At 49.3% G+C, this 14,214-nt stretch overlaps 5 protein-coding genes across 5 annotated transcripts; 3 read left to right on the top strand and 2 right to left on the bottom strand.

The window, feature by feature from the left end:
* Positions 1–14: 14 nt before the first annotated feature.
* Positions 15–1,852, bottom strand: N7479_006842 (uncharacterized protein; the record flags this gene model as incomplete). Its single annotated transcript, XM_057254536.1, has 2 exons — positions 15–193; positions 244–1,852. 2 exons carry the CDS (start codon positions 1,850–1,852, stop codon positions 15–17), a joined length of 1,788 nt encoding a protein of 595 aa, XP_057108398.1.
* A 144-nt stretch (positions 1,853–1,996) lies between these two features.
* N7479_006843 (serine/threonine-protein phosphatase 2A activator) lies at positions 1,997–3,570 on the top strand (the record flags this gene model as incomplete). Its single annotated transcript, XM_057254537.1, has 3 exons — positions 1,997–2,622; positions 2,687–3,038; positions 3,091–3,570. The coding sequence occupies 3 exons, from the start codon at positions 1,997–1,999 to the stop codon at positions 3,568–3,570; spliced, it is 1,458 nt and encodes a 485-aa protein (XP_057108399.1).
* Positions 3,571–4,254: 684 nt separating this feature from the next.
* zrfD (putative plasma membrane zinc ion transporter) lies at positions 4,255–6,109 on the top strand (the record flags this gene model as incomplete). The annotated part of the gene is made up of 4 exons (XM_057254538.1): positions 4,255–4,507; positions 4,562–5,638; positions 5,699–5,798; positions 5,851–6,109. 4 exons carry the CDS (start codon positions 4,255–4,257, stop codon positions 6,107–6,109), a joined length of 1,689 nt encoding a protein of 562 aa, XP_057108400.1.
* Positions 6,110–6,744: 635 nt separating this feature from the next.
* N7479_006845 (putative DNA damage repair protein Mus42) lies at positions 6,745–12,158 on the bottom strand (the record flags this gene model as incomplete). Its single annotated transcript, XM_057254539.1, has 5 exons — positions 6,745–6,984; positions 7,042–7,323; positions 7,383–8,216; positions 8,639–12,054; positions 12,104–12,158. The coding sequence occupies 5 exons, from the start codon at positions 12,156–12,158 to the stop codon at positions 6,745–6,747; spliced, it is 4,827 nt and encodes a 1,608-aa protein (XP_057108401.1).
* A 324-nt stretch (positions 12,159–12,482) lies between these two features.
* N7479_006846 (FKBP-type peptidyl-prolyl cis-trans isomerase) lies at positions 12,483–14,068 on the top strand (the record flags this gene model as incomplete). The annotated part of the gene is made up of 3 exons (XM_057254540.1): positions 12,483–12,569; positions 12,623–13,057; positions 13,115–14,068. 3 exons carry the CDS (start codon positions 12,483–12,485, stop codon positions 14,066–14,068), a joined length of 1,476 nt encoding a protein of 491 aa, XP_057108402.1.
* Between the last annotated feature and the right edge of the window lie 146 nt (positions 14,069–14,214).

The following is a 14,214-nucleotide window of genomic DNA, read 5'->3' on the forward strand; positions in this document are numbered from 1 at the left end:
AAAGTCAAAGTCTACTACAAAATGCCAATATTCCCACTCATTTCACCATCATTTCTCTCCCGAACTCGTTGATTGGTTCGTGGATCGTCCAACCCGATGTTGATGGCTTGGCCCTGGATATCTTGCAGGATGCGCTCGGAGAGTTGACCGCCGATTGTATTGTCACACTTGATATCAATATATCGATCGTCTCCTGCTGATATTGTCAGAATAGCATATATCATGAGAAATGAACAGTCTTACCCTCATATAATTGTAAGCCATCGCGGAGTGCAATCTTCTCGCCATGGGTCCACCGTCCACAAGAGATATGGCTGTCGACCTCTTCCAACTCAAAGTGCTTGTAAGGAAGAGAGCGGCGGGGGATGGAATTAGGTGTCTCACGTAGCCGGCCGTCTTTAAGTGCATCCTTGAGGGCCTTGACGTGTGGCAACACCCTTTTAGAATAAGCCATCACGTTCCTGCTGATATCATAATGCATCTGGGCGAGAGAAGATATCCTATCACAAGACCCCCAAAGCAAATCGAGGATAATGCGAAAATGTCGCGATCCCCGATCATGTATAGTCTTGTAGATCTTAAATCCGAGTATGATTAGGTCAATCAGTCGGGGAACAATATGGGCTTCGAGTTGATTGACCAGGTATGCACCATTCTCTTCATCCTCTGGGGCTTCGGTGTAAATGATCCACTGAGTCTCTTTGAAGACACCGTTGGCGATGAGGCTACACTTGTTTTTCAAGGAAGAAGCTGAAGCAGGATCATTGGTCATTGTTTCAAAAAGGTCTCGTAGCCGCTCAATGAGCTTTATGATACCCCTGAAATGCTCTTTCGTAGAGGGATCAGCGTGAGTCTTTAGAGTTTTTCTTGTTTTGCGTATTGCTTCCCATGTATCCTTAAACCCAGATTCTTTAGTGGCCTCGGTCAGCCATGTGAAGATATTGGAGCGAGCGCTTCGATGGTCATGATTTGGACGAGGTGACTGGATTGATGGTGTCTCCGGTACTCCCTGCAGCTGTGACGAGACATTCTTAGACTCCTGAGCATTTGCTGACATGCGATTTATGTGTGTGTCATCTGTTTTGTTTCTTGGTATACTCTCCAAGATTTGCATCGCAGGGGTATTTGCGTTTGCAATCTGCTGAGTTGGTGTTGTATGATTCTGGAATTCGGCTGGAGAATAATCATCTGCCTCTTCTTCATCTTCATATTCGGATCCGTCTTCAGATGTATTATTATCTTGTGCATCTCTAGCTTCCTCTGCAGCTTGGTCACCTCCCTGTTCTTTATCTCCATATTCGGATTTGTCTCCAGATTCATTGCCTTGTGCACCTCTGGCTTCGTATCCATCCTGATCATCAGCTTGATCCTCGTCCTCGGCTGGGAACAGATCGACTGGTTCAGGGAACGGATCATGCTCAGCCTCGCGCTGTAGCTCGGTGAGGTTATCATCCACCTCTTCATCCACCCCCTCATCCACTTCCTTCTCTCCGCTGCCGCTAGGCCCAGATTGAATTGATTCAGACTCGCTATCGCCTGACCCAGATTCGCCGTTGCTAGGGCTCTTGTCTTCTTCATTGTCGGAAACGCTAGGGGACGAATCCGGTTGCACGGCTCTAAGCACTCTGCGACTTCTCAAACTCAACCGGTTTGTATTTTTTGGTTCGGTTTGAGGGATCTTTGGAGATCTGATCGGGGAGTGGGAGATGGGAATTTCAAAAATATCGGCATGTGTGGCGCGGCGCCTTTTGGGGTCCCGTATATCCGCGGCATCGCGCCCGAGGGCATTGATATTATTCAAGAGCCCAAGACTATAGTCGGTAAATCGATTGTTGGATCTTTTTGGCGCCATCTTCGGAAACGCGTGGGGGGAAAAAGGAGGCAAAACGCGGTAAGGAAGCTCTGGTGGAGCCCGCAAATCACATCCCGCTTCCCCTCCAACCCTTCTCTCTCTCATCTCACCCCAACCTTTGATTTTCTCAAGATTTCAGCAAACATGTCTAACTACCAGGTTATTCGTGTGTTACCCATTTTGGACTCATCTACACCGCACACCTTTATCGAACCGAGCAAGAAGATCTACGAGTCGCAAGATGTATCGACTTTCCTAACCTCAAAAGCTTATACTGATATCATGACGTGGATACTACAACTTAACCGATCTATGTTTCCGCTAAAGATGGCCGATGAAACTATACAAACATGGCCTCTCAACAGCGATGCGATACAATATTCTGCTCCGGTCCGACAATTGCAGCGACTTCTCTCGAAACTCGAAGATATCATACAGGAGGTTCCACCAGATACCGGTCCGCGGAGGTTTGGAAATATAAGCTTTCGGAGATGGTGTGAGGTGGTCGAAAGTCGGGCATCTGACCTGTTGAGTCAATGTCTACCGGCCGATCTCTTGCATAGAGGATCATCGGATGACGGCGCAACGGCGGAGACAGAGTTGAAATCATATTTCTTAGGTAGCTGGGGAAGTGGCCAGCGATTGGACTATGGTACTGGTCATGAACTGAGCTTCCTCGCTTTCTTGGGTGGAATATGGAAGCTGAATGGGTTTCCCAAAGCCGACCCAGGCGTGGAGGAACGAGCTATCGTGGTCGGGGTGATCCATCCGTGCGTCCACCAAGAATTTGCCACGCCGGATATACTTCATCCTTTACTGACTGTCATAACCTAGATATCTGGAGCTTATCAGATTACTCATTAAGACGTACAACCTTGAACCCGCTGGCTCTCACGGCGTCTGGGGTCTTGATGATCATTCCTTCGCACCTTACATCTTTGGATCTGCGCAATTCTCACCTGCAGTCAAAGATACTGACCTAACTCCCGAAGAAGGCTCACTGCCCGATGCACCTGACCCGGGTGGGGTTGCTAAGGCAAATATCGTTGAAAGGGAACGCCAAACTAATTTATATTTCTCCGCTATCGGGTTCATTTATGATGTGAAGAGAGGCCCATTCTGGGAGCACAGCCGCATCTTGTTCGATATTTCTGGCATTCCAGCTGGCTGGGGCAAGATTAATAAGGTTTGCAATCTTGATAATCAGTGGGGGTGTGTGCGCTGACTGTTTACACTAGGGAATGATCAAAATGTACAACGCCGAAGTTCTTTCAAAATTCCCCGTGGTACAGCACTTCCCTTTCGGTTCTCTGTTCAGTTGGGACCGCGATCCAAATGCGCCTCTGCCATCTTCCACAGTTCATGCCACATCTGGTCCTCAGGCACGCCCCGTTGCGCCGGATTCTGGTCTCCCTTCTGTTGCCGCTACTCGTCCTATGCCTGGAGCTGGCACCCAGGCTCCGTGGGCTAATCCCGGGGCAGGAACGCAGGCTATTCCTCCTGTGGGGTCGACAACAGCCCCGTGGGCTGGGGTGAGAAGAGAGGGGCTCCCAGTCTCTATGCCCAGGGGTGCGGCCAGAGTTTCCTCTGCTCTCCCAGATACTTCAAGAATGCCTCCAGGCCCGATGGCACCTACTAGAGCACCCACTCAGGCTCGGCCTTCGCCTTCACAAGATGGAGACGCCGATGTGCGTACCAAGGCTCCTTGGGCGAAATGATGATGAATACAAAGTAATACAAATACAAATGTACAATGCTGCGCTCTTGTAACAGTTCCTGTATCGATTGTGGGTACTCATCAATCCAAAGTTGATCCAGGGTGCTTTTTCTTCTACCAATGCATTATCAATCTCGTATAAACCTCGTCCAGGCGTCCTCTTTCTCGGATTTTTGCATATGGGCTCTTGTCGTCCCCTCTCCTAGCTACATCTGGTCCGGTTTTATGTGCTTTTTTTCCTTACAGGCTTGTCGCATGGGCTTCACTTGGTAGCCAAAGACGAAATAGCACGCAAATCGATTCAAGTACTAGCTGAGAACTATCACCCGGTCATAGTAGCACATTATCAGAGACCAGAAAAATGAGATCTGGCGCCAGACTTATGTCGAGACTCTTTGTCCGAAAATGTAGATACGTTACCTACATAGTAGCCTCGGCTCAATATCACAGATTTGCAAGTATGTCACCTCCAGAATTCGTGGTTCGGCCATTACCGGACCAAATAAGTTGTATAGGCGAATCACGGCGATAATTGATGGTCTAATGCCAAGGGAAATCGGGCCGGAGTCCACGCCATGCCAAGCCCTCGGGATCGGTGCTGCCATATTACTCATTGGGGCGAATTGGTTACAATTTTCACAGTCCAGATAGTCAGATTAGAGGAACGGTCTAACATCGTAACATCATGAATTGCCCATCTCGGACCGACGACACATTGCTGCACGATGGGTGGAATCAGAACCCGCGCTTTCTTTCTCCTGACCTAACTACCCGCCAAGATCTCAATGGCATCTCAAACACCCGCGAGAATAAAGACGATGAGTCTGGTCCAGGCATTTTGCGGGGAAGTTCTAATTGGAAAGGAATTCCTCAGCTAGAGGAAAAAGTTGCAGGGAATCACCTTAGCGCGGGGCGCGAGGCGTCCCTGACAATGTCAGGTATGAGCACGTGGCCAGCCTACGTTAAGTGATAACCGTCTAACGATTGAACAGGACGCCTCGCTCCCCAAAATACTAATATTGGAATCGGCCACAAAGGGCTGGATTCAAACAATGATGTTTTCCCATCATATCAGACTATCAGGAGTTGGGCCTTGTGGTTCCTCTCCGTGCTTATTGTCTCGGCGATCATTTCTTTCGACAATTTGAGGGGGTATTTCCCATCTAGAAAACATCTCATACTAGAAGAACCTATTGTACAACAGTATACCGAGCCAGTCAAACGATCAAGTTGTGCTCAGGGAGGTACCCGCGGCCCATACGACCTATCTCTACATGTTGCGGCCCTTTTCATCATCTTAGCCACCTCGAGCATTGCGTGCGCATTCCCGATCCTTGCAACTCGATTCCCACGGATGCACATCCCACCTGCGTTCCTCTTTTTCGTCACCCATTTTGGAACTGGTGTCCTTATTGCCACAGCATTTGTGCATCTCCTTCCAACGGCGTTTACTTCGCTGGGAGATCCATGTCTATCTCATTTCTGGACAAATGATTACCCAGCCATGCCAGGCGCCATTGCCTTGGGTGGTATATTCCTCGTTACAGTCATCGAAATGGTATTCAGTCCAGCCCAGAGTATCTGTCGTGGAGGAAACCAGGTCCCAGCCGAAAGACCAGCTTCCTGCCCTCCGGATGCGAGGACACCTCCAATTTCAGTACATGATCTCCCCGGGCATCCTGACCACATTAGAGCACCCAGCTCACACTCCACTGTGATGGATGGCCGGTCCCATTTACGAGATATGGGTCCGCTGATTGGGAGGTCCGCGAGCATCAGCCGAGCTATCAATCGCATGGGCGAAGAAGGCACTGAAGATGCCGTTCGCGTTGCATCTGCGCCCGATTTTCAAACTCATCACGAGAAGGACAACGGGACTATCCAGACAGACGTGGAGCGTCATGACGATTCCTTCGGCTTAAGCGCTGAGCAAAAGCAAAAGAAAGAGACCATGCAAGTCTACCTTCTTGAGATGGGCATTCTTTTCCACAGCGTGTTTATCGGCATGTCCCTCAGTGTATCGGTTGGCAATGAATTTGTGATTCTGCTGATTGCCATTGTATTCCATCGTGAGTTTTCCATATCCGTCTGCTTGGTCGGAGCAGTGCATTTGACTAAGTCAACTACAGAAACATTTGAAGGCCTGGCACTTGGATCCCGTATTGCCTCACTTCCCTGGTCAGAAAAGCAAATCCAGCCTTGGATCATGTCTCTTGCGTATGGATGCACGTAAGTTAATGCCCTACTCACTCCGGACTCAACGGTATTGACAAATGTCTAGAACCCCAATCGGCCAAGCTATTGGCCTCGCAACCCATAAACTTTACAGTCCCGACTCAGAGGTTGGTCTACTCGTTGTTGGTGTCATGAATGCGATGTCAGCTGGGCTTCTGATCTTTGCCTCGCTCGTGGAGTTGATGTCGGAAGACTTTCTCAGTGACGAGAGCTGGCGTATTCTCCGTGGGAAAAGAAGGGTTTATGCCTGCATCCTGGTATTTTTGGGTGCTTTCTGCATGAGCATCGTCGGCGCCTGGGCTTAAACACTCCACGGTGTAGCTGTTCTGGAATATCTGGTCTGTCACAGGGCAGTCGGATTCTTCCGTCGGTAAAATCGCAACTGGCCCGCCCATATTTCGGGTGTAGGCCCTTCTATATTATATCGTCGTTGTGCAGTGAAATTATTATAATCGGCTTTTCAGTACTCCGTATATATAGCAGAGATACATATAGATATTGGTAGAGCGAGTTGGTTGTAACCTCCAGTGTCAAATTCGTGAAAATGCCATGAATGTATAGTTCCCAAGACGGGTTCAATAGAAAAGAATCAAGGCTATATGATTCCAATGTTATTCCATGATACTAGAATAAACTTTCGGATAGCTAAGAAGAGACGCTAATGGTGAATGGGGTGATATAGAAAAGGAACAAAAAAAAATAACTCCTAGCGAGCCTCGTGTCTCCCACCCGCTCGGTCATCCAGGGAGGATTTTGGCTGATTGTTGTGAACTATAGTCAAGAAGATCATCTGGGCAATATTAAATCAGGCTATCCATTACCTAGCATTCACGAGATACCGCACAGGAAGGATTACGGAATACTAGCTGATTACCTTAGTGTCAAGTAGGCCTGAGCATTATTGAATCAAGCTATCCATTAGCTACCTAGCATCCACCATTCACCACCGACCCCACCGACCCCTTCTCTCTCGTTCATATTCTTCTTTGGTGTAGCCATCCCATTCGTCGCGCAGATCACTGGCTGTCCGGACAGAACTGTCGATGCGCTGCCCTCGGAAACGGAGTTCTCCACAGCAACTGATCATCCCAACAATATCACCATCGCCCAGAAACTCAATCCAACCTTCCTGGTCATCTCCAAAGCTCATTTCACCCTCACCAGTCTCCCGCCCACGCCACTAAAACGGAATTCTGTTAAAGGAGGGCTTCATAGGTCGTTCTAGCATCCACAGTACACCCTCAAACATCCCGAACTCGTATGTCCCCCAAATATCCCTTCCATTAAGGCAGAGAGATAAGGTGATTCCTTCAGACGGCATAGCTTGCGGCCATTGATCTTCAACGTAGGGGCAGCAAACTTTGTAGGTCCCGTTGAGTAGACCCAGTGATTTTTTTAGGGTTCGGGGTGAAGATGGTGGATCTGAGTATGCTTCGGACTCGCTACGGTGGCCAAGATCCTCGCTCGCATTGTCAATATCCATCTGATCATCTAAAGCATTGTAAGGATATCCTCCGTCCTGATCAAGCAAGTTAGCCAAGTACCTTTTCGGTTGTGAATAAGTGAGAAATTATTTACCATTCCGCAGGCGAATTCATACGATGGAGGTGCATACTGGTACTCAGACTGCCTAGGCCATACGCTCGGCTCGGGGTAGCTGCTTGTGGGCACATTCGTGTTGTCGTGTGCCTTTTTACCATACACGCGGCGTTTGACAGCTTGTGCCTGATTGGGTGTCTCTTCATCATTCAAGGCCCTCTTTCTCTTGGCCGAGGCAGTTTGGGCTGTAGCACTTTTGGCTGTGGTGGCTTTGGAGGCAGTGGTCTTGGCTGCTATAGCCTTCTTGGGGGCAACCTTAGGCGTAGCAGCTTTAGCAGCTGCTTTAGCCGCTGCTTTAGGGGCAGCCTTGGTCGTGGGTAGTTTGACCGCAGTGGTTTTAGCCGCAGTGGTTTTGGAAGCAACAGTCCTGGGTGCGGTATCTTTCTTGGGCGTAGTAGCTTTTGTAGCTGCAGTTTTAACAGCTGCAGGTTTGGCCGCGACTTTGGGTGCAGTAGTCTTGCTCCCGGTTGTTTTGGACGCAACAGTCTTAGAAACTGTAATAATCTTGATGGTAACAGTTTTCGTCGTTGTAGTCTTTGTGTTGGCCTGTGGCTTTTCCTCCGAATCCTGTTTCTTCCATTCCTTCTTGAGATTCTTCTCAATTTGTAGGCTTTCCTTGGGGACACTCAGTCCGCCATCTTGCACGGCTTTCAAGGGCCTCATCTTGGCAGTCGCCTTAACTTTTGATGGTGGAAGGCCATAGTGAAGGAGTTGTGCTTCATACCAATGGCCTGGGTGGTCGGGTGTGCTCTTGTCTGTAGTCGAGGTATCGTAAAGGGCTTTTATCTCAGCTGGCGCTGCCCGGCGGTGGATCTGTCCTCCGGACGCGACAACATAGAATGTGTCGACATCGAAGGAGAATTAACCGTTAGTGACATGCGGCATGATAGGTTTGTTATCTAATAAAGATATGGGGTAGAAGATAGGGGATTAAGAATAGATGTGAGGCATTACCATATCTCCACCTTAATCTTGCCTCATCTTCACCCCTCGATCTTCTATTTCTTCTGCGTCATGCTATTTTTTATTTTTTATTATTTTTTCCCTCAAACAGGTGACTCAATTAGTACACAGTTGTTATAGATAAGGCATATAGGTATCATTTAGGCATATATACAGTGTAGGTTTGCATACATAGATTATTGACTTCGATAGTCTGGTCATAGATCATCGATATACATTTAGGTATATACAGTCAATGTTTGACATTTGGGTATCATTTACGAAAAGTCCACCGGGGGAAGCCCCCTCTGTTCCAGAGCCCCCTGGACACTGTACTGCATGGTCTCTATAGCCTCTTCCCAGCTTATAGTTCCCTCGGGCCGGGATGCTTGTGGGTCTTTAGACCCTTGATGCTGCGAATGGTCATCGACTAACCACATCAACCAGCGCACCACTGAGACAGCTTTGTCCACATCCTTCTCTTGAAATGCCACACTAGATAGATATTTACATAACGAAGTAACGTCCTCGCAATATGGGCCGCCGGCCGCAAAGATTTCATGCCATGAGCCAACAGCGTCTCGCAAATCTGGTAATTGGGAAAGGCGCTGTGATGTAAATACGGGACGCTTGGGGAGTGGGGGTAGAGGTAGGAGTTTCTCTATGGTAATTGGTGCAGAAGGAGGAGCCTCCTGTGCCCGGGATGGGGGTCTTTGTGCAGGTTCAGTAGCTCGCGAGCGCTGTTGAATGCGAAAGCGCTTTTGTTCTTCAAGGAGTTCTTGTCTGATGTCTTCGGGTAGAGCGGCAAGGAATTCGGCTGAAGCTTCGGCTGGCTCTTCGATGTTCGGTGATGCTTGTCTAGACAAGCCCTCTTCATCAAAAGCAGCAGATACGGCCGCTGGTCGCGGAAGAACGAACCCAAAAGTTGATTGATTCAGAGGCTTTGGTATAGGCTTGTTCGCAATTATTGCCGACTTGGGTGGGCGGCCACGCCTCTTTTTGGGTGGTGAAACTGGCCTTCTCGGCTTGAGAGAGCTAGATGTTGATTGGCGCGACTCTGGTACTACCGGCGCGTTGGTGACTGGATGGTTATAATATCCCAAGACCTCTTTGCGGACATCTTCAGGTAATGCCGCCAATGCCTCTGGGTCCAGTTGGGACTGGGGAGGGAGGTCTGCTTGGGCAATATGTCGTGGTTCACGCGGGGGAGGACAAGGAGACCCAGAGCGAGAATCCTGGCGCGGCTTAGCTTGTGCAACAAGCCTTGATCTAATATCCATGGGAAGCTCGGCAAGGACTTTGGGATCTGCTTGAGTGGGCATAATAAACTGGGACCCCGATATGTTGAGTGGCTTGTGAGCACTATCGCTGAGTACTGGATCCGCTTGGATACGAACAGAGTCATCTTTCTGCGGACTCTCCAACTCGTCAGGATCTACATCTGGAATGGCCTTTTTGCGAGGTGGAGACTTCTGGAAATTGAGTTGTCGCTGACTGCTCTCAGGGCCTGAAGGGCCAGACTTGATTGATTCAAGTTTGGTCATTTGCACACCCAGACCTCTCAAGTCTCCAGGTGAAAAGTTGAAACTTCTCAACATCGATATTGCTTCTCTCCCAATGACCTCTGGTAAATTGGTTGCGACACCAAGAGCGACGCTCTTGTTGAATGTATCACACTTTCCATGACCAAGATGCTTGACCGGTTCTAGTGGGGCGTCCATCGATCGACGCATGACCTTTAGGGTGAGCTGTTTCCCCTTCACCAGATTTTCCATCAGTCTTCGATTCAGCTCCTCGCACAGAGACCGTAAAAAGTCGTCTGCTTGATCCTGATTGACGAATCGAATCCCCCAGTTGACCTCAGCCGAAACGGATTTCCTCATAGTTTGGTCGCCGACTTCAGTTCGGTCGATTCCGCGAGTGTATTCCCATAATTTAGTTCCAGTTTTGGGTCCCAGGCTAGATATGAGTCTCTCTTTCGGGAGATTCCTGATGTCTTTGACAAACGTGACACCCAGCTCTTCGAGTTTGATTGCCATGCTATTGCCCACTCCAGGAAGATCACGAACAGTGAGTTCTCCAATAAAGTCCAGAACAGCATCTGGCTTTAATTGAAACTGCCCAGCAGGCTTGGCTTTTCTAAGAGACACTTTCGCAAGCAGGACATTGCCGCCAATTCCGACAGAGACTGCGCATCCAGTCTTCTCTTTGATTGAATCGCGTAAATTTTGGGCAATTTCGTCCGCTTTGGCTTGCTCGCGATAAATCGATCCTTCTGATATAGCCTTTCCATCTGAACCGCCAGCTTCCACACATAAATTTGTGACATCAATCAAAGCCTCGTCGATACTGACGCTCTGCACAATACCATCGATGGCAAGTATGGAGGTGTAGAACTTGCGACTCGCATCTTCATACGCAGGGAAATCATAAGGCATGACTTTAAGATCGGGGCATAGTTGTAAAGCACCTTTCATCCACATCCCATTCTTAACGCCTCGAGCACGTGCAGGATAATTACAACTAGCAATCTCGGAGCCTGATCCAGAGCCATGGGCGATAGCAACTGGCTTGTCTTGGAGTTCGGCGTGATTTAGAAGTGAGACAGCTGCAAAGAACGAGTCGAAATCCACATGTAGAATATACCGTCTTGATCCAGGCACGGGTTTCTTTTTCGATATCTGAGACTGTGCATTTTCCTTTGTCGCAGCCTGCAATTGGGCTTTCAACTCCGCCTTCCAGGTTGACAGATGATGGAGGCGAGACTCCCTATAATATTGCTGCAAAAACTCTGGATTGACAACAGAGGACTTCTGCATCTTTGGGTCGGAAAGGAGCTGTGCATTGTACTCCTCGGAAGTCAAAGCGGGTTTTTTTGAGCTTGTTTTGTCGAGAACTGAAGTTAATGTGAGGTCAACCAGTGGATCTGGTGAAGTGGGCACTTGATTGGGATTGGGAGTTTGATATGACATTATAGATTGTGTTACATCACTGGCAGATGTCTCTTGTTGACCCCGAGGGCCATGAGCTTCCTCCTCTTCTTCCATAGTGAAGCCAGGAAAATCGCCATAGTCTGACTGGGATGGCTGGCTCGGGATGGTTGATGCAACCACCTGTGAGGCTTTTGACCACGCAGACGGGGTCACAGGATTTGATGAAGAGCCAAGACCCTCTTCTGTTGTTTTCATATCTTGAAGCTGAGAGTTATACCAGCCAGCCCTTGATTGGTCTTTGTAACTTAGGCGAGAGCTATTCGTCTGGCTGATAAACCGGCCATCATCAAATTTGAGCACCTTCTGTGCCTGGCCTTCATCTACTATTCTAAATTCATCCCATGGTAGCAGACGTCCTGCTTTGATACTGTCCGTCACCCACGCAGGTTTCACTATGCGGTAGCGGCGGAACTCTTCCCGCTTCTTGGGAGTCAGAGCACTGGCGATGATATGAGTGGCCGCAGTTTTGCCATCCAGATATTGAAGGAAGCCACCTCCATGACTGACAATCAGATGGTGGAGGTCTTGCAGGGAAGGTTGAGTGTACCCATTGACATGGGCAACTACACCACGGAATATTGGTGGGCAATCGCTAGCTGAAGCTCGAATGTCCGCGTCAAGATTCTGCAGTTTGATTTTTTTCCGGCGCATGTAGTCCCCAAACCCGCCGAAGCTGGAGGCCTCATACTCCTCTCCTCCTTCATCGTTGAAGTCATCTAGACACGGTCAGATAAGAGCGGAGACTGAGATTTGGACTGAGCGTACGGTTTTCAATGCGTTTGCGTACTGCACTAGAGTTGATCTCATGACGGGAGCCCATTTTGGGCTACAACGGCCATCATGACCGACAAGAGAGTATAAAGACAAAAGAGAGAAGGATGTTGCTCGCTCGAAGCTCGGTAATCATCACGTGGGATCCAGCTTTACAGAAAGCGGTCAGCTTTGGCAATACATCAGCGGTGAACGACTCGTTGATCTCATTGATCGAGTTTTTTTTTCTCCAATTTTTTGCCGCATCTGTTGCTTGGTAGCATCTTTTCTTTTCTTCTCTTTTCTTTCCTTCATCCACATCTTTTTCCACGTGGTTCATTCTTTTTAAACTTGATCTTTTTTCATTTTCATCAATTTATTCTAATTATTCACAATGTCTGCTGTTCAGCCTGTCGCAGTCTATGCGCTCCGGGTTCCTCCCGGTGCCATGGTTCAAGCAGTCCCCAACGCTGCTGCTTCGGTCAGTCTTACTGTAATCAATTAGCCGATAACTTATGCTGACATCGAATCTAGTTCCGCATCAGCATGGCCGCTATCGATCCTGATGAGGCCCCAGAGTTCGAGGATGACCAGGACTCAAGCAAGCCTTCCCGCTCCACTCTGAAGATTGTTCGCGCTCCTCCTGGTCTTGACCTCGATGAGGATGATGAGGATGATGAGGACTACAGTGATGAGGATGAAGAGGAATCCGACGAGGAGGAGTCGAACGGCGGCCCTAGCGACAAGGAGAAGGCCCGCAAGCTTAAGGCCGCTGCTGCCCTCAAGGACCTCGAGGACGCCATGGAGGAAGATGATGATGACGAGGATGATGATGAGGATTTCGACCTGAAGGCTGCCATCTCTAAGCTCATCAAGGGCAAGGGCCCTGCCCTTGACGATGAGGACTCCGAGTCCGAGGAGGGCCTTGAGCTCGACGAAAACGTTATCTGCACCCTCAGCCCCAGCCAGGTAAGGCCAATGCCCTCTTGAGTTTCACAATATGTTTTATATTGACATTCCCCACAGAACTACCAACAGCCTCTGGATATCACTGTTTGCGAGGGTGAGCCCGTGTTCTTCAAGGTCACTGGTAACCACACCGTCTTCCTCACCGGTAACTACGTCATTGGTCTCGATGAGGGTCACGATCACGATCACGACCACGACCATGACCATGATGATGAGGACGAGGATGACTACGACCTGTCTCCCGATGAGGATGAGCTCAGCATGGAGGACCTCATCGCCATGCAGGATGGTGATGAGAGCGATGACCTTGACGACCTTGAGGACCCCAGAGTCACCGAAATTGAGAGCGAAGAGGAGGCTCCTAAGCTTGTTGAGGCCAAGAAGGGCAAGAACAAGCGCGCCGCTGAGGATGAAGTCACCCTTGATGATCTGATGGCTAAGGCCAACAAGGCTAAGTCGACCAAGGCTGAGGAGCCTGCCTTGACCAAGGCCCAGCAGAAGAAGCTCAAGAAGAACAACGGTGATGCCGCCGCTGTTGAGCCTAAGGAGACCAAGGAGGCCAAGAAGGAGGAGAAGAAGGAGGACAAGAAGGAGGCCAAGACCGACAAGAAGGTCCAGTTCGCCAAGAACCTCGAACAGGGCCCTACCCCCTCTGGCGACAAGCCCACTGGCACTCTCGGCGTTAAGGAGATCCGTGGAGTCAAGATTGACGACAAGAAGCTTGGAAAGGGTGTTGCTGCCAAGAGCGGCAGCACTGTTGCTATGCGCTACATCGGTAAGCTCGAGGACGGCAAGGTTTTCGACTCCAACAAGAAGGGCAAGCCTTTCACCTTCAAGCTCGGAAAGGGCGAGGTCATCAAGGGTTGGGACATCGGTGTCGCCGGCATGGCCGTCGGTGGTGAGCGTCGCATCTCCATTCCTCCTTCTCTCGCATATGGCCGGAAGGCTCTCCCCGGCATCCCCGCCAACTCTAAGCTTATCTTCGACGTCAAGCTCCTCGAGATCAAGTAAACTACTCGACATTGTCAACCGTCTTTTCATCGGGGTGTTATGAGGGTACCGGTTCAATTGCATCATTCCTGTGATATCCATTGCTGTCTCTTTTTTCAGTTCACTCCCCACTGCATTTGGCAGGAATGAAATGATCGCAAGGAATT

This window comes from Penicillium vulpinum, assembly GCF_028829585.1.
Source record: "Penicillium vulpinum strain IBT 29486 chromosome Unknown utg000003l_segment0_segment0, whole genome shotgun sequence".
Classification (NCBI taxonomy): domain Eukaryota; kingdom Fungi; phylum Ascomycota; class Eurotiomycetes; order Eurotiales; family Aspergillaceae; genus Penicillium; species Penicillium vulpinum.